The following is a 25,590-nucleotide window of genomic DNA, read 5'->3' as shown; positions in this document are numbered from 1 at the left end:
TTCCAATATCAAATTGGAATTTGACTCCAATAATGAACGAATCAATCCAACACTAAGTACGATAGACTACAGTAGAACAAAATCATCCTTCTTACTCCACTCAATATTTCAATTACAATGGCACACTATGCCGCTAACAGTAGATAAATTATTTCTTTTCCAATACCAAATTGGAATTTGACTCAGGGTTGAATCAATCAATCCAATACTGAGTACGATAGACTACAGTACAACAAAATCATCCTTCTTTCTCCACTCAATATTTCAATTACAATGGCACACTATGCCGCTAACAGTTGACAAATCATTTCTTTTCCAATACCAAACTGGAATTTGACTCCAAAATACCATATCCAAGCTTTGATGTCAGGGTTAATTAATCAATCAATCTAATACTGAGTACGATAGACTAATACAAAGCCATCCTTCTTTCTCCACTCAATATTTTCAATTGCAATGGCACACTATGCTGCTAAGAGTTGACAAATCATTTTTATCCAATATGAAATTGGAATTTGACTCCAAAATACCATATCCAAGCTTTTACGTCAGGCTTAATCAATCAATCCAATACTAAGTACGATAGACTACAGTAGAACAAAATCATCCTTCTTGCTCCACTCAATATTTCAATTGCAATGGCACACTATGCCGTGCGTAAGAGTAGACAAATCATTTTTATCGATATCGAAGCTTTTACGTTTCTCCACTCAATCGTTCAATTGAAATCAATAATTAAAAATCATCGACATTACAGCTCATTGCTAGACCAGTCATCAACTCTACAATTTATTTTTATCCCACATCATTTATCATACAGTTACCATACTCATCATCCATATTCATTCTCTTTCCGTAGCTTAACCAATGGTACTCATTGGAATAATTATTTTATCGGGTTGATCATTGTCAGCGGTTAAAAATTTCATTGACGCTTTAGGTAAGCATAAACGCAACACACAAAAGCCGCATTACATCGCAATTCGTCATCACTTTCACTAGTATTAGTCATCCAGTAACTATCATTACTTAATGATCAATGATGTATCTTTACTCCAACAGTTATGCATATATGTGAGCTTTCACAAGTCAACAAGAACACTCTAGTCAGCAAATTCACCAAAAACAATGTTTTATTATTATTATTATTATTCAATTTTTTTTTCCAACTTTAATGACAGTATCAAATTTCCTGTAAAACTATGTTTACAGTATATTGAGCATGAGTATCATCGTTGTAAATTCAATTTGTGTTAGTGGCTAGTGATAACTGCAACAATATGTCCACTAAATACGCTACATCATATTATGATGACTCGCCATATTACTGTATAGTAAAGTAAGTGGCCATCTCACGATCAAATCTTTTCCAGGATACACCATTTCATTCTTGCACTTATTATCACCAAGGTTACAAACAATTATATAACTATCTGTTAAAAATAGGAACCCCCATTTCTACATAAAACTACCATAGGCTTCCTAGGTTACATAGCTTACACAATAGCCTCGTTAAGCTATACTAACTATAAACTATTATCCAGTAAAATTGAATGCAACATCGAAAACAACTATCGCGAATGAATCAATTTCATATCACTACCAGTAGACTATTTTTACAAATAATTTGATGCTCTGTAAACCTATTCAAAAGCGTTACGAGTATGATGATATCGTACTAGTACTAGTGCCAATTTCAAGTAACTGGAATCATTCAAAAAAGAAATAATGACGGTACGAGTTAATACATCATACGAATTGATGCTGTATATAAACTTTTAAAATAACTCGATTAAAATTTAAATGAGTGCAGAGATCTCCCTTAAACAAACCAGTCCAATCATTGCATAGATAAATAGGCTGCTATGATGACACAATTTTAATATACTGTGAATGGATGATGGTGTACTTATACGCTTATGCAGGCCGTAGCAAAATTAAGTTGTAAGTCATCTAGCCTACAATGTAAGACGCGATGATTTAGTGGTGAAAGTTGATCATCTTTTGAACGATAGAGATGAAAGAATGAATAAGTAATCCCGACATGAAACATCAGTACACGCAGTCTATAGCGATTTCATGGCAGCACAGTCTTTCCATCGTTCATTTAATCCTTTAAGCATGCAATCTTTTATGATAATATTACGTAGGTAATTCGATTCTTAAAATCCACCGTATAAAAATGAAAGTAATATCCCTGCCAAAAAATCAATTCTAACTTTACATTTAACGATACCCAACGTTTCGCCATTGCTTTACAAAACTACATAATAGTCTTTGGTCTATATTATTAGAGTTTGTTTGCTATTCCTCTATTATGCTCTTATTCCAAAATTTGCCAATCTATCTCTATGCACTTGCTCTCTACTCATAGTAATATACGAGTATATGAAATTGGCATAGCCTTATTTGATTTTAATAACTTACGTCACAATCGAAAATTCCTAGAAGTTGTATTATCATAAATTTAAATTTAAATCCGATTAAAGAATTTTAATCAAACAATTACAGCATTACTATAAGAACGAGCTAAAATGCCAAACCACTACACAAGCCTATCAATGCAACGTTAGCATAAAAATAGGATAAAATAACAACATACGGCTTTACATGAATGACTCAAGACTTATACAGTTTGTAAATATCATCAAAAGCAGAGATTATTCAACAATATCAACTGTTAATATTGGCTAATAGTGCACGGCGATCATCAATTCATGCATATAGTATACATACAAATGTTGACAAAAGTACACCAATATATATCATGATACATATCATGATACAATGATATAAATAATGGTTCATATAGTGTCATGGCGGTATTAGCAAATTAGACTGTCTACCGTATAGTGTACGATCTAGCAATAATATCGCTCTTGTGCAACCAACAAGAATTTAATTTTTAAATGCTAACTCTGCCATAGTGCTTACCTGGAGCTTACCATATCATGAGTTAAGCAATCATAATACAGAGCACCATATGAGGTATTTCAGAAATTCCTCTCCGATTACGTAACACCGCGTACGTTTGGTATCAATTTCGCAATAATCAATTTTAATCCATTTTTTCCCCCTTAGTTTACATAATATGGTGCATCGCAGCTTAAAGATAATTCAATAATCACTAATTGTTTAAATTGCCATCCATTAGGGACAATGTAACTTTTCACATGTGTATTTTAAACTTGCAATATGTTTTAGTGACAAGTGTCTGGCTTTCATTTCAATCCAACCTTCAACAAATAAACTTTGTGTTGTCATTATGCAAAATACTGCTTTGGCTAGTGACTCATACAACAGAATAATCTACTGCATCGTCGAAGTTACCGAAAGCCCTACTAGATCATTTACCAATCATAAGAGAGAGACAAAAAAAACATACTACTATTGGTAATCTATTGCTGAGATACCTGCTCGCATAGAGCGCATATAACATATCAATCTATAGTATTTGTGGCCTTTCGCAGGCGACAAGCTCCCTCTAGTTGATTTCATTTCCTTCGAGATGATACTAGCGTTAACTTTGATACCACTCGAGATCGATGCACTTGTCCACTATCCAGTTTAGCAAGGTGATACCTACAAGTATGTGCATCAAGTCACGTCCCATATTAGTGTCCAAACACTGTCCATATTACAATAAGCAAATATGGACATATGAATCATTCATTTACAGATAAAGTCACTATCAGATACTTCCCTAAGCAGGGTACTTTAAAATAATGTTAGCAATCTTAAGCCACTCTATTCATTCGTTGACGTTATTACTAGGTTTTCAAGATTGATGCATATACGCGTATATTAAATCAACAATTAGAATTTAAATTTCCTGCTTAATGATGTAATGATGCAACGTTTATTGCTACCATATGGATTCTCCCGACCTACTGCATACTTCATAATACAGTAATACTCCGTGTTCGTTTAGCTTAACCAATATCATAATTCAATATTTCGCTCTCAACATTTCAACGATTCAACCTTTCCAATGCCTAGACTGGACAATCTGGAGTACACTTGGCACACACAGTGCAACACTCAGTCCAATGTCCTTCAAAGCTAATCCGAAAGCCGACTCGAGGGCGGGATTCGGGTTTAGAATTTCTGTAGTAATACAATGTTTGTATAGCGATTGCACTTATTTCGGGTTTGGAAATCAGCCATTTGATTGGGTTTGGCTTGCGTTTTCACTCCATTTAAAGGACTCTAAAAACTCCATTTATTTTGTTATTGTTAGTTGTTATTTTGCCGGGCAGTAAAAGATACTGTCTTATCAACTAAGGACTTCTTTTCCATTGTAAAAACACATCAAAAATAAAAGCACTATCCCGCACAAGGAGATGCGATCATGGCCTATCCAGGGATATACCTCTTCCATAACTGGCCCCATTCATCGCTCGACCGTTGATGAACGCTTTTGATGAGGGCAGCCATAGGAAATACCTTTTATAGAAGTGTCAATACAAGAAAAATTCCATTTTTCACTACGCAGAAAAACAATTATGACTGCATCAATGAAAGAGTTTACACACGGAAAATACGGATATACTCTCTGTATAGCTGATCAAAGTCATTTACTTTTATTTTACTTTATTTCATTCCACTAATAAATTACTTTACTGTACATGAGCGGGATGGCTTAAGCATGGCCGACCGGCGGCAGCTCTTAACTGTCATTACAGATCTTACCTGCGCCTGTAGACGTGTCACACTTTCATCGACGATCGGGCACGGTACGGTTCGATATGGCTAATAACAACATACCGGAAGCCCGGACACAGACCATTCATTCCATTGTGGTAGGTCTGACTATGAGGCTATGACATGGATTTGGGAAAATGCAGGCTGTCTGTCGGTCACATCTGTTGCCGGTGGAGACTGCTCGACTACCCAGGATGACGGATGCTTGCTTGTGTTCGCCATTGGAAACACATTTCTTCTCTTCTCTAAATTAATTCTCTTTTATCCCACTTGCTATTCGATTATTAATATACTTTACACTGTACACATGGTGAATTGTTATCTGTATGGCAAACTGCCAATAGTTTCTCGAGAAGAATTATTATACGAGTCATCATCGATTCATGATACGCGGTTAATGTACGTGTAATGGAGTAAAAATACCACGCTGTGTGAGGGATTGTGGCATTGCTAAAGCATTAGTGAAGGCAACGACATCTCGAATGGCTGATCATCGCAGTGACTATGGCCCTGCTACAGGTACACACAATAACTTACAGAACGATCATGGTCATAGCAGCCACATGACAAACAAACCTGTCAAGCTTATTGTCAATGGGGATGATCTTGGATACTGCATACCTAGAGATTGTGGAATAATCGAAAGTTTCTTGCAGGGAATGATAACGAGCACATCACTATTAGTGAATGGTCAATCTGCTCAATATGCAATCAAAGCATGTCGGAAACATGCAATCCCCATAGGATTGCATGCTAATTTAACTGAAGGAAAACCAGTCAATGATTATAATTACAAAACGTTAACGGATCATGATAACTTATTCTGGGGCAAGTTTGGATTTAGAGAACGTTTAACAAGCGGCGATATTTCCTTAGCTGAGGTATGTCGGTGATATTAAAACGATTCAATTATAGTCACTGAATTATAACAACATACTCGTACAGTGTATGAAACTGATACATTGATTGATACCTTGATACCATACTGTATCTACAATATGAAATAGTATACTGTACGTCGTATCTCAAGCTGGCCTGTATCTTAAACTAATAAATACGTAAAAGTTATTTAGGTGGTGGTTTTAATTTTTTCTTGTGCTTGCCATAGGTTGAGCATGAAATTGAGGCTCAGGTTGTATGGTTTATCAATCATGCCAAACAACTACCAACCCATGTCGACGGACATCAGCACTGCCATGTTTTACCTGGTATAAATAATGTATTCGCCTCAGTTATTAGCAAATTCGATATTAGGTGGACTCGTATGCCCGTCGAAAAAAATCTTGAGTCATGTAACTGGCTAACAGAAGCTCAAATTACATTCTATACCTCTGTCGTTCATGAAGCCATCAGTTCTAAAAGTGTGTTCGAGAACTACGGAGTAAAGTATGTCTACCAATTCAAATTATGGAACCTAATAGTAAAACGAGTTTAGAAGTGATGCAATGAATTTCTTCAAGAGATCTTAATGACGTGTAGAATGGCGTAATTTACATATCATTTACCTTTGATATTTTTCTAACTTTTGTATTATAGATATACTAATTACTTTGGAGGTTTAAGCCTGATGGGGATAAATTTAACGAAGCAGAGAATAATAGATTGGATCGATCAAATTATAAACGAAAAAGCAAATCATTCAGTGAACAATGACTCTGTTACATGCGAATTAATGGTTCATCCTGGATATCCATGTAAAGGTGATGGTGGCTGCGGGCAACCACCAGACAGCTTTTCGAAGTCTCCTGCAAGAGAGCACGAGATGGAAATGATGAAGGATAGGACTCTACGTACATTGCTACTACGGAAATGCGACTTTGTTAGCTATAAAACTTTACAACCTTGAGTCAACCATTACTTTGCTTATTCTTAATCTAATTCTACGGTACGATTCGCATAGACTTAAATCATCTTATCTAAAAGTATTACTTCTTTATCTTACCTAATGTCACTATTTTGAAATTATTGCGTTGCATATTGCGTAATATAAACGTTAACTTAACTTGATATAATTATCATTCATTCAAACTAATGTATTGCACTTGATTGTAACCCATATTGATTATCTATCCATTATTTAATGGTTAATCTCCACATTGATGTAACTTATTTACTTTTAACTAGACCATCAAATTATGTAACTGTCAGTCTTTTACAACATTCATGTATTTTACATGATTTTATCTCATACTATTATCCTGTTATTTTATTTATTTTAATTATCAATCATGTACGTTCACCCAGACTATAACTTTTACTTATCAACCATTCACATTCCTATAATTCACTTGACTATAACTCGTAATATCATTCATTACATTGGCTGGATTACTTTGTTCAAGTCAGTGAAAGCTTAAAATTGCTCTCTGTATGAGGAATGCAATAAGACCATACATCCACATACAATAGACAATTCATCTTACAAAATCAACATCTTATTTATTTATTAAGAAGTATATTAAATGAGAGTTTCATTTAAATGCAATAGATCCATGATCATATCTTAGATAATAACTATACAGATAGAGTTATTATTCAGATTTATATGTCGGAGAAGATAATTTTTCTTAATCTTGTACTCTATTTATACAATTAACTGATATACTGTATAACCAGTGTTGGACAATGACTATAAATGGATTGACTACGCTATTTCACATGAACAGACAACGTCCAACTGTTGCTAGAGTGGATGAGCCATACAGAAATCTAAGTTTTATCCAATTCTCTCCAATGTGTTAATCAACATATACCTTGAGAAGATAACGTACAATCGTCGGAACCAAACAAATTGACTAGCATGTGCTCGCATCGCTAACTATTGAATTCAAAACGATATAAAATATAGTCTTAAAGATAAAATAAATCAAATTTGCCGCATTTTGTTTTGTTGTCATGAAACTAATAAAGATGTACAATACATTTAAATGCTAACATGAAAATTTCGAGCAATGTTATCAGCCCTAACTTACTTGTGAGGCGATGCAACCTCCGAAAGAATTTATGCACACATAACTATTTCCTCTGTAATATTGAATATAAAAGAATATAAAAGTTGGCAATAGTACAAAATCAGTTTCTATTAGTATACCAGGAAACTGGAGTAAAATAGATCAATAACAAAATAATTGTATAAGCTGGTAGCTAGTAAATATTTATCGTGAAAGAAAACTAACTTTAGTAATATCGTCCAAATAATGTCCATAATACCAATATATTTGCGAATAACATTGACGCTTTTTAGAGCAAAAGCCTCTATCTGTGCTATACAGTCATCACTCTCTTCGTGGATTAGTTCACTTAAAAAAGCAGATAATAAATGCATATATCTATATGGTTAGTACGATTGAATGTTAAGATCTTGTATGCCGCTAAGACCATCTAAATTATAAGACTAGTAGATTACAGTAGCACCTACTTTAGAGCATGATAAAGTGAAATATGATTCGCATGACCAGAAACGCCATATTCATCAAAGGTAACAATCTACAAACAATACACAAACTCAGTAAGTGTTAAAAAAGTCTAGTCTTAACTTTATGCTAGTGTACTTGTGAAGGATTAGTGAGTGTACTATTGCAAGTCAAATAATCGCCATAGAATATTTTACATCTAGTTTATATTACTACTATGCATTCATAAAAGAATTGATGAAAATAGAAGCTTAGCATCATCCTGCTATTTATACAAATAAAGTAATATACTATGACACAACTACGTATAATAATTTTTTAACATCTATCCTATTCTCGCTATGATTAATGCACTAGTGTCTTATTCTAGACTAACCACATTTATTCGATGCTGACAAATTCTATCACGAAAAATTTTTTTCAACAATTTTTTATCCCAGTTTGCGTTTGGATCATCTTGTAGAAATCTGCAACATAATCAAGAATAGCTGCATTAATAATGATCAATCCTACGACGGGCCAGAGCATTACTCTTAACCTTATTTGAGATAAATTTCTGTACTAAAATAATAAATCTTTCGATCCCTACTTATTAAAAATGATTTCAATACGGTCTATTCCTAAAAATTTGCAACTTTTAATAAGTTCCTTTGGGCGGATCTTTCCCATTCCATGATAATCTCCTAATGCCAACATCATTTCAATAAGACTTTTCAACATTGTTGGTTTAGTTCAATAGCAGCATAATTAGCAAGGAAAGTATCCTACCGTCAGATATACAAAGCAGGTATACATTTTCAGCATACTTTGCCATAGCCTGAGCGCATGGTGAGAAAAACATGCATTCATCATCTGGATGTGCTATTACCAATAATACATTCTTTTGAGCTACAACTGTACACCAATCATTCAAATTTGTGGAATGATAAGCTAACATCATTACAACAACTATAAGCAATGAAACTTGAAACACCGATGTCGACGCGATCTTTACGATGAAGGTGTACAATCCGTAAGAAATATTGCCATCCATAGCGTCTATACTGTGTGCTATAAGATATAAGACGATAAGATATTTTATTTATTTATTAATTAATATAAATTGTAAACCGACCTACAGTGACTTAATTTGCAGTAGTCATCTCACTGTTTTCATTTCAATTTGTTAAATTATTTCATTTAAAATAGATAACATTGTACGATGCTCCAATTAATCAGGATATCTACAATGCAATACTATTCTGAACAATTTGTTTATATATAGATATATAGATGTTCCTCATTGTTCACCGATTGACATAATCAAAATTAAAAATTTTTTTAAATTCTGCATGCTCTACTCGAGCCATTCCTCCTCCTCTGCTATAACATTTTGCCAAGCACATATAGAGTGTTGGATCGAGTATATAGTACGCGTTCAATCGATCAACAGCGCTTTATTAGCTGAATAAGGGCTAAAGTAAATGAGATCAAGCACTCTGGTGATGTTATTTTAATTTTGGATCAAGGACTTTAAGTAAAATTATCATGAGATGTACTGTAGTGAAACACTTACTGTATTGATGCTAATAAATAAAAAGTAACCTACAGTACAGTATATCTCTTTCCTACATCCAAAGTAATATCGCTGGCCCTCTATATTATTGTCTAATCTAACACCATTGCATGTAAAAATTACCTGCTTCGATCTTTCAAATTTCCACTTCAACTTAATTTCGTCTTGCTAATTAAAAGGCTCTGCTCATTAGGAATAAAGTCTACGAGCTCCATGCTAGCGTCAACATTGGCTACGCGTAAAACTCATGATTGTCCTACTTGTACTCCTTGTGCATGTACTGTATAATTGAAATGATAATATGATTTGCTAATACATTATTTATCAATGTTATTGACAGTAATTAAGGATACCATGATGTCGATTACAGACAATCATCAATCAATCAAGCAGCAAGGAGGTGAATGAGTAGCACACTAGAGACCAATAAGACGCACCAGTTCCTCCAAACGGTCCCAATCAACAATAGGATTGTATGAAGCATCGGTCCCGATACACACGTGATGAGGCAACACTCCACAGTGTACAGTGTACAGTACTGTGCACTACCTACAGTACAGGAAGCAAAGTACTGTACTACATCATTGATACTACTTCTTCAATCGGTTAATCTGTTATGGAGCCAATGGAGGTGATTAACTCGTTATGGACATTTGTATACAGTAGTTTATGACCACGGACATGGACTACGAGAAGGTCTTCTTCCAGTAGACTATGCCATGGACTATTTGCAACTTCCTTCTTCTTTATTCTAGCATGCAATCAGGGACGTATAATTTTGTCATGTTGACATCATGGGGGAAATGCACTCGAGGCAAGAGGGGAGCTAGATAATCGAGTAGCCCAGGACCTAACCATGGACTTCCAGAAAAGAAAACAACTACAGTAGTACTTGTCTAGGAGTCCATGACCTAACGCATAACTCATATGGTTTACCTAAATACTGTACAGCACTGCACTGCTGAACGAGTGATGGAAAGTGGCCGTTGAGTGCAAAGAAAGGTGCGCATACCTTTAAATGTACTCCACGTTGACAGGAAACAGTCGTCCTTCGGTATACTCAAAATATGCAAGCAGACGACTGTATTTTTGCTCGTCATTTCAACTGGAACGTATATCTGAGAATATAGACTATACTGGCTACGATTGCTATGCAAAGGAGCTGCTGGATTGCGTATGTACAAAAGAGTAAACAGTTCACTATGCCAACACTGTGCATTTTTCTTGTCGTTTTAGAATACTGTACTGGGTGTACTACTGAAACTACCGTGCGCTTTAATATAAGAAGACTTGAATGACAATCGCTTATAGTATAGCGTACGATTGTAGAGCTACGCTGCAGTTAAAATGACCAATAAATAATCACTCTACTCCCTTCTATAGACAACGCTGAGCTTTGCGTCCTTATCCCCAGTGATTGTGACCTGCCTTGACTTGCTCGGGCAGCCGGAGGCTTCTTGTTGTCATCGAGACCATACCACGTCGGGCAATTATACTGTAGTGTACATATATAGCAATCAAATGCAGACTTGGAGATTTGTTTATGCCGAGAAAAACCCAAAATATGGAATCTTTTGCATGTTTTTTTTATAATATTATCACATTAGATGCTCTAGTATAGTTGATTACTTCATTCCAGATTCTACAAACTTGGTTAGCCATCAAATTATTGCAGGTGGAGGAATTATCCAGTCATCACTACAAAATCTGCAGCCCTGCAAAGGGGTGAAATACTCGTAGAGCTACCCCTTATCTTTCAACCTAAACTTTACGCATATATGGATCTTAATCGATTACACTTCTCTTCTTTACCTGAAAGTATTATCTTGTACATATTTACACTTTTAGATATCCATAGTTTGGCTCGAGCAGCCAAAGTGAACAAGCAATGGAAGCGTATATCGTACGATCGATTTCTTTGGACTTCGGTCTATTTAGATGATTGTAAACTAAGTAAACGTAAATTATGGAAGTTAATTCGAGCTCGATTCGATGAAAACTTGAAGGTTCTACATATAAAACCGTCGCTCAAGTCCGAAAAAGAAGTTGTATCTGATGCTATCTTCCATCACTTAAACTCTGTTTCGCCTGGATTACAACAACTGGATTTGTTACATTGCGACCTCAAAAGTTTACGTGCAATTCAATTACCTCGAACTCTAGTATCACTCGATTTAGCTCATAGTGCATTACCAGCTAACTGGTTTTCACAACTATCTAAAGAAAACTTCCTACCCTTGCTAGAAGAATTAAATTTATCTAATTGTTCGCGCATAGATAATAAAGAATTATGTAACATCGCTAGGATAAAATCTCTACGCCAATTAAATCTGTCACACTGTTACCGCATAACCAATAGTGGCATTCAGATTTTATGTGAAAATTTAAAAGATTTGTCAGAATTCAAAATTGGTGGATGCCCTAGAGTTAGCGAAATAGCGTTGGCATCTATTAATCGTTATCTGAAAAAATTGCGAACATTAGATGTTAGCAATTGTAATCGCATATCGGATCGAGGACTTAATCTTATTATTGGAATGAAAACTATTCGTTGTGTCGATATTTCCCATATCAAGACTGTTACCGAAACTACTATACTCAATCTATGTCGAGCAATCCCGCTAACCAATTTAACAGTTATCAACTGTGGATTATCATCAGAGTGTATTCAAACTGCAAACTGTTACTTGCCAGAAAATAGCCAAATCATCAATCGTTAACTAGCTATTATAAGGTTAACATGGCAAAAATAATTTATTACTTGCTTAATTAAAGTCATTAACTCAACTTATAATTTGCATACAAAATAGAGATGTTATCTTAAATCGGTTTTGTAGTTTATAAATGATCGAAAGTGTTTTTGATAACAATTGCAACTGAAATAAAATGGCAACATCCTCGTATAGCACAAAATTTCTCTAGCAATTTCAGTACATCATTCTTTTTTCTGTTTATCTTTACGCTGTCTATATAAAAATCTAATTGCATGATACAATGATTGTAAGATAGGTAAGCTGATTGGTAAAAAAAGTGGCACGTAAACGGCAAACCTATACCGGACAACAACGAGATTTATGTTACAATCATCGAGACAGCCGTAATAAATTAGCAATATTCTGGTTATCAATTTACTTAACTTACTTCTGATCACTAGGGAAATATAATAGTTCAAGCAATGATGCATCAAAAAATGCTTTTTCTATTATAATAGGAAGAAAAAACACAAAATATTACCAAATGCACCGATAAAAAACAAATCATCACTACAATGGTATTAACCTGAATTTGTAACAGCAGTTTTTGAATGAGCGAATGCTCTAGCATTATCTCCACTTTTCATAAAGTCTAAACTCTATAAACAAAATAAATTCAGTAACGAATCGTAGAAGAGAACGTATAGTTTACTCTAATAGATTGGTAGGTGACAAACAATCGAAAACCTTGTGTAATTCTTCAATTGAAAGATTAATCTATAAAAATAAGAATTTCATCAGAACAATTACAACAGACTACGAGTATAAACAGGCAGATTTTATATATTCTTTAAGAAACCATACCAACTCTTTTATCCTATCACTTATTACAATATTAGTAATTTCTTCTAAAAGTTTTGCTAATGAAGTGAGAGTCTGATTTGCTGATGCTACATTTTCGAGAGTTCTACGCCTCAGAAGGCAACTGTATTCCTGCAAGCATTATTTTATAAAATTATTTGCACCAATGAATTAAAGTGAATAAAATTTCGAAGAATTACCCATTTTGATAAGCCAACGTCTGATTTACCAAATTCTAATCGTTTATCGCCAGACATCGACTATAAAAATGTTTGCAATAATTAAAACTTATTTTAATTGCCCATCTTTACTATCCCCTAAAAAATATCTAATCGGTAGAACGTAGATTGCTTACAATCTTTGGAATTCCAAGTAGTAGCTTTAAGTGCGCGACGAAAATGTCCATAGCTTCTTTCAAATCAACTTCATAAACTTTCGAAGTATTTAAAGCGTTGTGCGCTTTACTATCAATTATGAAACCTCCCCATCTCGGACTAATGAAGGAGTAGGTCATACGGCTATCATCTATAAATAGTATTATAAAAGCCATGCAAAGTAATTACCCTGATGTTAAAACACTGTATTACAGTATTCGAGTAAACACTTTATTACTTTTTGACGTTCGTATATGCAAATTTTTAAATTTTGTCTCCGGTACGTATAATATAAAATTAGCGGCAGGATTATTAGTGGCATGAGAACCTAAAGAATCAATTAAAAAATAGATGTCTTGATATTCAGCAATGATATCATTTATGCGGCAGCAAAGAAATTAACCTAATCTTGATTCGATCGAGTTGATAACTCTTGGCAATAATCTTGGAGTCAGATAGTACGATCCGGTTGCAGAATCCTGTGAAGGCCTTATAGATAACCCACTGTAATATAACACCTATTACGAACGAGATAAAGTATACCATTACTGGCTATAAACGTGAAAGGATCTACATGGTCAATATTTTATAGTATAACTTATTCGAATATATTCAATACATGACATAGCACAGTGTACCTGCGAATCAATAGTAAAACTACTAAAATCCTTTAAAGCTTTCAGAAAAGGATCTAAATAAACTGTGAAAATATGAAGTAGGTGTTTAAAATAATAATCGTCAAGTTATGTTCATAATTTCAATTGGGAAAATTTATACTTCTAATAGCATCCGCTATCTTCCATTTTGCTATTAAATTATGTGGTTCAGGATTGATAAGAGTAAATGATAGCTGATAAGCTGTAAGAAAAAGATATGCATAATTTAATAAACTATATCTAGGCCATCCTATAGATGTATAGAAGTGCGAAGTCTTACAGTCCGTTGATCTGATCGCTCGCATACTTTCTACATCGGCCTATTTTTAAAAGTTCAGCGATTAGAAATAAACTACTACGGTTCTTGATAAATAAGGAAGTATTACAGGTCAATAAATGAAGCTAACTTTTTTCTCACGAAACCCAAGAATAGATGTAACTGTATTCCTTAATACTTTCTCATTAACATAAATATCCTTGACCACAAGCTGAATCTTTGTTGCAAAGCTCTCATATCTTTCACCTAATAAAATAATTTAAATTAGCTTATAAAAACAATCCAATCCAACAAAATGCAATAAAAATTCCCAACACTGACGGGCACTTACCATCGTTGAGTACAATGAATGTAGAATAGTAACTTCCTACGTAGATGCGATTTATGGGAGACTTTATTTGACTGGGTCGCAACAAATAGAAACGAAATCCTTGAGATTCCGGATTTAATGCGCCAAGTTTACGATCCAATTCTACAATATTGAAAAAAACAATTCAGTGACTGATTATGATCATACCCTATTACTGAATTTAAAGTAAGTAAAAGAGATTTTCTAGAAATGAATCGAGATAGATATAAACACATCACAACCTAATAGTTATATCAGAACAATATGGTATATCATATAGTCATCATTTTACAATTTGGTTTACGTATCCATAATAATTCTACAATTTTTCCTGGCATGTACAGGTATATAATGTCTTTCATTTAGATATAGATATCATACATAAGTTATCGTGTAAATAAATTCATTCTTTTCTGGGTTGATAAGAAATTGAATCACAAAGGCGCTCCATTAAGTTTACATAATCGACATGTTAATATGAAGAGCATATCCAATAATAGAGATTTGGGTGGTTATTACTATTCTACTGATAAAAAATACAGCAATTTTACATTGGAACTATCAAATACTACACTAAAAACTGACTAGGTCGAGTACTAATACTATTAGCATACATACAGTAGATACTATACTGGCTATACTGACCATTTAGTGCGATTAAATTCTCTTTAACTATTTCCATTTCCATTTCGTTACCCACTCTCGTTGTAATAATATAATCTATGATAGTCATATTATCAGAACTGGCCGCTGTATAAAACGGATGGAATGGTTAATAAGTGGATTTAGCATAACAATATAATTAGTAGAAATTAATAATTCTTCATTTTTATGATTGCTGTATTCTGTGACATCATACAGGAGTTATAGACCCTACTTACACTTTAAGTTAGCTTTCAGTAGCTCCGACAGTTTTGTGGACTCTTCCGTGACACCTTCTCCCTTAGTTAGCCATACTACTTCAACGGGTACAACACTTTGCGGCTATAATAACAGGAGCAATAAGTACACACTTTAAAATAAGAACTTAAAGAATGATTTACGATATTAGCAGCAATGATGGACCATTATAATCACCAAAAATTGACAGTATTATAAATGCTATAGCTTTCAAATAATGATACCGTGAGATAGAGCCATTATAATACCATAGAATTGTATGCTTTAGCTTGTCATTTGCTATTCATACTTAAAGTGTACTAATGTCTGCTCTAATCTATTATATAATATTTGCACTAATAGAATTAATTTGCAGCTACTATACTCTGCAGGTAGTGACTGATTTACAATATCGTAAGAGCTTTTGCCTAATATATAATGTAGCCATCAGCACAACATACTGTATAAAATGCAATAGTACAGTTCTAAAGTGCTGTATCAACTTTATTACACTGTACTTACAAAGTCATTATTTACAACTAGTAAGTAATGAATAAAATATTACGGTATAAATTTTTGGTTATAACTGACGTAGCTTATCGAAGAGAAATAAAGTGCATTTTATAACCAGGCAATGCTTACTGGATAATACTCTTTAATTAAATATAACAGTCTTAGTTACTAATATAAGGACCGTAGCTACATATTTACATACTGTACGCGTATATTTATATAACATCACCTGTAGAAATGCCAACTGGGCTATTCTATTGTACGGCAATGGAGCTCGATAGACTTCGGTAGTTACCCACCATAGCGGTACCCCAAGGACTATAATAACCACGCCAACCGCTATCGATGTATATGCTAAGCTCAATTTTCCTACAAATATCAGAGTAGAGTTTGAACTGTACAATAAAGTTATAAGCTCGAGACATCAATCGTAATAGCATAAAATCAAGTCTTTCAAATAAAGTAGTAAAACTAGATGAAGTCTATGCACACTTTCCAGTTTACTATAAATATAGGAACAGTTTCTACTACTGTATTTAGTCTTTAGTACTATTAGTAAACAACACTATTCTACATGGTAGCTGAATCCCATTAACGATTTTGCAAGTCTTTATTTTCAATCATACCAACCTTGATTATCATCGGTCATGATTTGTGCTTCCTATAGATCTCTGTACTTGCTGGCTACCAAAACTAATGGTAATATCGATTCGATGCTTTACTATTGTATATAAACGTGACTAGTAACTGAAAATAATAATAACTACCCAATATGTGCGAATATCTTGGCGATATAGACAGTATACTGCATATATATATTCCAATTTGATCGACCGGTTCTGTGATTCAATGATTTGTTTAACAAAACTACCTGACGTCAAAACTGTAGTCTACTCACTTAAAGAACCATTAAAAATGTTTTAACGATAATAGCTGCAATACTCCATATGACAGCATTAGTTTATTGCAGATTTGCAAGTAGATTTGCTTTTCTAACTATTAAATTCCACCAATTTCAACTTGCAGATTCAGCCATAACAAGTGGGAAAGACCCCAGCTGAAACGTAGGCTATACTGTATACTACTGTGATACCAATGCAGTACCACCCTACTACAGTAATTAATACGGTAAATCTTAGTTTGCTATACACTGTTCCATACACTACTAGCGTACTACTTCAAGTCTATGGCTTGGCCAAACGAGACAGCATTATTACTAAAATGGATCTGGTCTGGAGGCCTTGGATTCTCTGCCAGTAAGAAGCCATTATCACGCATGCGTAAAAATTGCCTAAGGATTATGCCTATTTGCAACGTAACCATGACGACTATGCTGCAGATTGGCCTACAACTCTCTTTAGCTATTAGTTGTAGCAGAGCCAAACTTTCTTCTATGTGACGACTATAAACATTACTACGTAAGAAGCATCCATTTAATCGTCCCTTCTATCTGTACAGTTATCACCAAGATTTAACCATCGCAGAATACGTTTGCTAAATATCAGTTTTAGAAATACATTGTATAACAACAGTATCTCAGACTTGTCGAATCATACTTGCTAATAATACAACTATAAGACTTTCATAAAGCCTTTATCATAAATGGATACTAAAAATCAAGAAAATTCGACCTCAGACAATCCTACTGCTACCGCCAGTAATGCTTTGGTAAGGCAAAGACCATCGAGTCGTAGTTATTGTTAGCCAGTCAATAATGTAAAGTAAAAAGGACAAGTCCATACAGTACGCCAAATACAAACGAGCGTGGTTCGACTAATATCACATTAAAATAGATTGCAATATTGTCTATTTATAATATTTAATGATGGAATTTTAGTCATAACTGTAATAACCTAAAATTACAACCTCTATATATCGATTTCTTTTATTTTAATATTGCTTATATTTAAACTTACGACTAGAACTTGATGTGGTCGTTTGGGATAAATAGAAATATCCCAGTGGTTAATATGGCTTCTGATGATAGAAAGGTAATGTTATAAACAAAATACCAAATTAAAACACGCTATTATTTGTAGTATCTATCAAATACACCAAACCTTGATCACATCTAAACTTGGTCTATATTTTCACTTACGACAAACATTGCAATACACATCTATAACTTGTATATACATATACAATTTAATCCATCAATTTATTCGATATGCAGATTGTCCTCTATGCCACTGCTCATACTGGGGTATTATACGATTACGAGACCAATAAGCAACAACTTCTGCAAGGACATGTTAGTATAAAATTAGCATGATTAATCACCTTAAAATCGTATACTAACATGTAGATATATGGTGACATTGTTATAATATCAATCAGTGCAACAGTATATCATGCATTTGCGTAAGCAACGATAAACGTTGGGTTGCCATTGCTGATCAAGGAAAAGATCCAACCATTGTTATTTGGGATGCTCAAAACATGTAAGTCAACCCTATTCAAAATACTTTTTAACTACATAGTTTCACAATATCCTAAGGCTTATCTATCTTGATGATACCAGAGTTCCAGTGCAAACCTTTTTTGATCCTCATAAAAACGGTGTTTTGGCAATGACGTTATCAAATGATTCGAAATATCTAGCAACATTGAGTGCATCTCAACCACAGGTAACTTCTGTCATATAAAGAGCATAGACCCTCAGAATTAGATCATTAAATTTCTTATTTCGATCTACTTTTTATTTTTGATAATTTCTGCGGTAGGAACTTTGTGTCTGGGATTGGACTTCTGCGGATAACAACTTATTACATACATTGCAGCTAGATGAGGATATCCCATTACAAGTAATTATTGCCTTTCATTTGTAATTCTTCAGTTTGTAATTAGTCTGATTATTGATCGCTTAACTACTTCTTTAGACACATATATCTTTCAGACCAGATGATAATCGCATGTTGATTAGTAATAGCGAACGTCAAGTAGTATTTTATTCATGGGTAAGTTTAAGTCAAAACCAATTTTTTAATGTTTGTAGTGCATATACAAGTTTAAAATTTATTTTTACCATTATAGCAATTTAATGAACTACTTTACGATGTCCCATCATTAACTGATAAGGTATGCTAGCATAATATTGCAATTACAATGATCAATTTGTTTAATTTGTTTAATTTGTTTAATTTCATTGATTACATTAACACAGGATTTCAATAGAACCGTTGGCAATTATTGTCAATCAGTATTCATACGTAATGTTATCCGAGCTTTTACAGCAACGAGTGTCGGTAATATTGTTGTTTGGGATAATAAAGGAAAGGATAAAAGAGGTTAATTATGTAATATAAAATAGAGATATCATAAATTTATGGTTACATCAAATATATCAATAATAATTTCTATCAATACTTTACTTGGCTTTATTAAATTTATATTCATTCTCAGGCTTACCGCTAAAGAAAGCTTTGAAAATTGTTCGTGTACAAGAAAAAGCAATTACCTACTTAACTACAATCGGAAAGTAAGTTATAGAAGACTACAATAATAAATAGATGTTTACATTTATTGCTACAAAGCAGTTGATATCAAAGTTAACCTATTCATTTACATCATAATTTTCTACAGTTATATTGTGACCGGTGATTGCTTGGGCCATGTTAAATTTTATGATACCGAAATGAGACTAACGAACTGGTAAGTTAACAGATAACTATTTTCTGATATTGGCATTAACTTCTCTTTCAATATACAATCATCTACATTTTACTTCTAGGTTTAACAACATAAACGCTGGACCAATTAACTCTATTTCCTTTGCCAGTAACCTCTCTAAAACGTAATTATTTTTCTACGAGTATAATACCAGCTAATTATTATATAAACTATAAATGATAACTACATCTTGATAATGAATTATTTATATTTGAATCATTCCTAGTGTTGATCTCGAACGTAACGAATACCCAAGAGACGCAACCATCCATGGGAGTACATTTGTAATCCCAAATTTTATTGTTTCAACAAGTCTAGCTCAAATCGCACATATTGTATCAGATGGTAGTCATGTGGAGGTAAACATAACTATTTTATCCTTACGTGAAACTGCTACAATTTGCGATAACTATAATGTTACCGTTCTTGATTTTAATCGGCAAATATTTTTCTTAAAGATTCTTATTAAAGGGCATGATACCGCTATAAATGCATTAGCAACTCATCCAACAGAGTGAGTATTAAATAGCTATAGTACAATTCCATGGATATTTTCGTCAACTTTGTCCGTCAACGATAGCCGATTTAAATAAAAATTGCTGAAATCTTTTATGCATTGAATTGATCTTTTATTAAACGGTTGCAAGATTTCTCGTACTCTACACATTATCACTATGTCAAAATAATTTACATAAAAAAGGGATATAAAAATTGTAAAATTTCAACAAATAATCCTAATCGTTTCATTTTTTCTTCAAATTTTGATAGACCGCGACTAGCAATTGGAAGTAATTCTGCCACTCTTGAAATATGGAATTATAATACCAAGTAAGTAACATGATTAGGAACTAAATTATATTATATCCTTAAGTCAGTAAGAATTTGAGGTAATCAATGAATGATAATGAGTTCGCTGATGGCGAAATTTCACTTATTGCAAGGACTGAAGAAGTTAATATATTGATATCTTTAAATTAATTCAATTTTCAGGCAAATTTTACGCAATAGAATTTTTGATAAGCCAACCTTAATTCAGTGTATTGCTTTCGATCCTAAAGGGGCTTTCATTGGTAAGACAGAGCTACAAGCGTTTTAGATGTAACTCTAGTCATTTTTTGATAATAATGTTTAAAATTTATTTGGATTATTAGCTTGTGGCTTTACAAATGGAATAATTAGAATTATGGATGCAATTACATTGGAGGATTTGCCTCAAGCAATCTTCAAATATAGTAAAGATAGCATTAGCCATGCCTGCTTCTCTCATGATTGCAAATATCTAGCTACCGCGGTAAATAGTAGAATTTCGATTAAATTTTGCTACAGAATTACCGAGATTCATTAGTAGTAAATTTAATCCATATTCTTAGATCTTTTAAATGCATATTTTTTCCTCCATCGTAGTAAATACTGTGGTTATTTACAATTAGCGTATTATTTATACCAATTAGGATGATGACTTTGCAGTATCGGTTTATAAATCACAATTAAAAAATAAAGATGAACCATGGGTATATTTAGGCAGACAACGAGCCCACTACAAATCTATCAAAGGCTTAATGTTTGGCATCGCTTTAGATACTAATTTGCCTCGATTAATTTCTATTGGCAAAGATCGTGTCCTTGTAAGTACAAACAGAAACTATAATATTCAACTGCACAGTATAAGACTAAGTGACCATTTTATAATATTCATTGCGAATAGGTGGAATATGATCTCAATAAAAGCAGTAAAGATGACTTACAAATGCTGAGCACTGACAGAATTGAACAGAGTGCTATACCAACATGTATTACTTGGTATCCTCCGATTACTAAGGAGAATTTCTTACTACTTGCTAATGATCAGGTATCACATTCAAATGCTGAAAAATAGATTTATCAATAAGCTATGGCAATTTTAATCTTTTTACTATCTAACTTCTATTTAGATCTATATTTAGCTTACAAACTTCATAATCATTCATAGCAGAATCTATATTGAGATAGAAATGATATTGCGTATTTAAAAATCCTCTAAATTCTATGTATAATATTGATTTACCTATTCTAGTTTAAGTTGAAATTATACAATTCAACTACAAAGATGTGTCGTAAGACATTACTAGGACCAACTTATGGTAGTCCATTGCAAAAGTAAGATCTTAGCAATGTGATATCATTTACTTTATCCATGCTATGGTAACAAAAATAGAATTTAATCTTTACTCCTAATATAAATTTTAACATAGAATGGAAATATTACTACAAGAAAATCCTAATGGGAATCGTTATTTGGCTTTTATTACTAATGATAAGGTAAGAATCTTTTATTTTTTATTTATAATTAGTCCCTCATTTAAAGGGATCTCTTAGGATGAAAACTTTACTTATATATACATATGTTGTAGCTCCATTAACAAGTATTATAGAGTTAGCGAATTTTGATACCAATGATAGTATTAATTCAAATTTAGATCAACCCAGTAGCAGAAAATTAAAAATTTGTAGGCCATCTATATTTTGGTTAAAGGTTGTTATTATTTGCTATGAAGGTTGGTTTACAAATATTACCAATTGACGGTAACCCTCATCGAACAATGGCTCTAATGGCCCATCCTGGTCGTGTAAGAGATATTTCTACTATATATATATATCATCATGCTTAAATAGTACTAATCATTGACTAATTAATGAAAAGTGCATTTATATCAACAATCATACGCAAATAATTCTCGTGTCATACGTTAAGTTTAAATACGCGAATCTACAGCAAATCTCAGCTCCTGTAAAATATTCTGTCCCAACTTTTCCATTAGATAAATTATTACTGCTATAAATAAACCCGTATAAGCATTTTTAATTTAAATTCATATTACGTAAACCATTGAAGTATCGCCGAACAATTTCGTAAATACATATAAACTCCTCAGTATTCTGAACGTTCTTAAATTGAACTAAAATCTTTTACCTTTGTGAAGACGGACTAAGATAAAATTTAATTCTGACAGGTTACCAATATGGCTTGTTCTTATGATGGTCAGCATATTTTCACCTCAGGCGGTTCAGATTCTACAGTTTTTATGTGGAAAACCAATATCGAGTAAGTCATGATAAACATTTTATAGAAATAAAATCAATCTTACTAAACTAATCCTAGCAGTTACATATCAATTATTAATGGGATTTCTACTGTACAGAGCTCTCGAAGCAGCTGTTCATCTTGGCGGCGAAGATATGGTACCATTCTATAATTTAATGGATGGAGGCCGAGAGGGTGAACTCTTCGCCGAACTGGAAAACTATTTCTACTATGCCCAGATTAGAACGTAAGTCTTTTTATTTATTTAATTTAATCATCTGTAGTTGCTTTTTAAACTAGCATTTGCATTAAAATCTAATAATTGATAAGGATCTAAAGTGATCATAGTTCATCTTAATCTATACTTGTATACGGTCAATGTTAATGTAAATTGGACATTACGTTATTTTCAGTCAAGGTATCGACACCATGGAGTCGAGAAAAGTCTCAACTAAAGTTGCATTGAGACAAATACCTTACATTATGCGAGCTTTAGGTTTCTATCCTACCGAACAAGAGGTAAACCCATACTTATTTACTACTACTGAGAATAGTTATTTATTTGGTAAATTGCTACCGTACTTTCCTCGATACTAGCCTTGCACGCTCAAAACACAATTGTAATCTTCTTGCTCAAGAGGATTAGTTGTGCTTCGTTCTCATACGAATGTCCAGAATTAAGTATTGGCTCATAATTGTCTATCTCCATATAGTTAATAAAGCAACTCATTAGATTAACCTCAGCATTAACTATCTATTTTAGTATAGTAATACAAAATATAGTTTCTTGATGCATTAATTTACGTATTATTAAATTTTTCGTAGATGAAGTCATTTTGTTTTCTTACTCTGATTTAATTAATCATGAAATTTACTTTTATTAACAGATTGATGATATGGTCAATGAAATTAAATTCAGTGAATACATTGAAACTGAAAAATTTGTTGAAGAAATAGACCTAGAATCTTTAATTAAGTGTAAGATATTTCCTATGATTAACTAAAATAAAACTTGATTAAAATGAAACATCGATTTACATTAGCCTAAATCTTCCTTAGAGATACGCCATAAATATACATATATATGAATAGATTAGTTTAGAATAATATAATCCTTTACTTTTTAGTGTACATTAATCATCGACCGGCTTTCGGTATACCACCTGGTCGTCTAAATGAGGTATTTAAAATCCTTGGCATTGAACAGAATGGTCAATACACTATCGATCGAGGAGATTTACTAAAAGTATTGCAGAGCAAAGGTAAATCTATATAACATTATTAAGCATTTTTATATTTATTAATAAACTAAACTTACAGTGTACAACTCAATCTGTTAAAACTAAAATACAACAGATATGGCCAAAAATGTACTTACGACTTAATTATTTTGACTAATATAGGCGAGCATATTACTGAATCTGAGCTAGCAGAATGCTTTGGAACTCTGTTAGGATACTCTGATATTGGTGGAAGTCTGGAAACTGCCTCTTACTATCCGACCGATAATAGTGAAACATTATTGGAAGAGCAGCTATCTGAAAACATATCAGCTAATACATTTGCAGAGCAGGTGCTTGGCTTTCCTATATCCGTCGATCAAACTGAAACTCAAAATGAAGCTAATTCTAATTAAATTCTGCCTAATTCATATATATCTATGGTATCTTACGTATTTCTAAACAATTATTCAAACTTGCGTAGTAATGTATCATAACATATCATAACCTTTAAATTTTTAACAAATTCATTATTGCATTGCCATTGATGATACTTGTAAAATAATATTTAAATATTTTAACAATATCCTTCTGTAACCATTGTAATAGAGTTTAAGATCAATCATTAACTGTAATTGCTTGGAACTTAAGTACTGAACATTTTCCTGCACGATTGCTAAAAATAAGTAATTAAGTGTAGCGTATTCGGCTTGCTGTAGATAAATTTACAATAAATTTCATATAAGATTTTATGATTTGAGGTAAAATTTGATTACTACAGTTAAAAAAGACGCGTCAAGATCTCAAAATTAATTTAACTGTAAGCTAGCGTACGAGTAATGTCTATATTAATGATATTAGGAACACTAGTCCAATATAATATCAACTCTTCAAAGGACTTGCATGTCAAGATTAATTTTAAATCCTACGCTTACAGAAATATTTCGTAAAATATGTTTATTTCTAATCGTAGACATAAAGAATAACTTCTACTAAACTCAGATATCATATTCAGAATTAAGACATTATAAGTCTTACTTAATAAAATAATGATTTGAGAACAAAATCTAAAGGTTTCTCAATATAATCTCAGGAGTTAAAACTTTAGTAGTGAGCATTAGTAAAATCGATTTTTACATTAAGCTTATTTACAAACAAGTTTAAACATTTTAGGCGTACTATTATCTTTTCAATTCTATTAGAAGTTCAACACAATTTCTTATACGAATTTTAGGACGCCAAACTATGGACGAATTGATTATTGTAAGGTTGAAATTAATAGTCAGTTATTCTATTTTAGTACTCTAATCGCGTAAAGATATCCTTATGAGTACGGGATAGATGATATTTCTTCTTGTTGAAATAT

The 25,590-nt window shown here is 32.9% G+C and overlaps 5 protein-coding genes across 5 annotated transcripts; 3 read left to right on the top strand and 2 right to left on the bottom strand.

Moving 5' to 3' along the window:
• Positions 1–5,267: 5,267 nt before the first annotated feature.
• TRIADDRAFT_26517 (uncharacterized protein) lies at positions 5,268–6,550 on the top strand (the record flags this gene model as incomplete). The annotated part of the gene is made up of 3 exons (XM_002113603.1): positions 5,268–5,585; positions 5,813–6,090; positions 6,241–6,550. 3 exons carry the CDS (start codon positions 5,268–5,270, stop codon positions 6,548–6,550), a joined length of 906 nt encoding a protein of 301 aa, XP_002113639.1.
• A 625-nt stretch (positions 6,551–7,175) lies between these two features.
• TRIADDRAFT_57271 (uncharacterized protein) lies at positions 7,176–9,150 on the bottom strand (the record flags this gene model as incomplete). Its single annotated transcript, XM_002113245.1, has 7 exons — positions 7,176–7,218; positions 7,458–7,522; positions 7,677–7,728; positions 7,881–8,033; positions 8,123–8,190; positions 8,494–8,584; positions 8,924–9,150. 7 exons carry the CDS (start codon positions 9,148–9,150, stop codon positions 7,176–7,178), a joined length of 699 nt encoding a protein of 232 aa, XP_002113281.1.
• A 2,300-nt stretch (positions 9,151–11,450) lies between these two features.
• On the top strand, positions 11,451–12,392 carry TRIADDRAFT_57270 (uncharacterized protein; the record flags this gene model as incomplete). The annotated part of the gene is made up of 1 exon (XM_002113602.1): positions 11,451–12,392. The coding sequence occupies one exon, from the start codon at positions 11,451–11,453 to the stop codon at positions 12,390–12,392; it is 942 nt and encodes a 313-aa protein (XP_002113638.1).
• A 215-nt stretch (positions 12,393–12,607) lies between these two features.
• On the bottom strand, positions 12,608–16,923 carry TRIADDRAFT_57269 (uncharacterized protein; the record flags this gene model as incomplete). The annotated part of the gene is made up of 18 exons (XM_002113244.1): positions 12,608–12,722; positions 12,814–12,871; positions 12,952–13,024; positions 13,113–13,142; positions 13,230–13,358; positions 13,427–13,486; positions 13,582–13,751; positions 13,839–13,928; positions 14,004–14,118; positions 14,239–14,300; positions 14,378–14,458; positions 14,537–14,576; positions 14,664–14,779; positions 14,865–15,005; positions 15,528–15,632; positions 15,764–15,866; positions 16,504–16,643; positions 16,905–16,923. The coding sequence occupies 18 exons, from the start codon at positions 16,921–16,923 to the stop codon at positions 12,608–12,610; spliced, it is 1,647 nt and encodes a 548-aa protein (XP_002113280.1).
• Positions 16,924–17,876: 953 nt separating this feature from the next.
• On the top strand, positions 17,877–24,640 carry TRIADDRAFT_57268 (uncharacterized protein; the record flags this gene model as incomplete). The annotated part of the gene is made up of 27 exons (XM_002113601.1): positions 17,877–17,942; positions 18,197–18,265; positions 18,448–18,525; positions 18,612–18,715; positions 18,772–18,901; positions 18,998–19,078; positions 19,154–19,231; positions 19,308–19,352; positions 19,438–19,561; positions 19,677–19,752; positions 19,857–19,925; positions 20,170–20,302; positions 20,402–20,457; positions 20,712–20,771; positions 20,934–21,013; positions 21,095–21,234; positions 21,395–21,568; positions 21,649–21,792; positions 21,997–22,079; positions 22,175–22,241; positions 22,478–22,549; positions 22,934–23,025; positions 23,123–23,251; positions 23,418–23,523; positions 23,892–23,982; positions 24,132–24,266; positions 24,408–24,640. 27 exons carry the CDS (start codon positions 17,877–17,879, stop codon positions 24,638–24,640), a joined length of 2,715 nt encoding a protein of 904 aa, XP_002113637.1.
• Between the last annotated feature and the right edge of the window lie 950 nt (positions 24,641–25,590).

Source organism: Trichoplax adhaerens, genomic scaffold (genome assembly GCF_000150275.1).
Source record: "Trichoplax adhaerens TRIADscaffold_6 genomic scaffold, whole genome shotgun sequence".
Lineage (NCBI taxonomy): Eukaryota > Metazoa > Placozoa > Uniplacotomia > Trichoplacea > Trichoplacidae > Trichoplax > Trichoplax adhaerens.
This window is presented reverse-complemented; position numbering and strand designations above follow the sequence as displayed.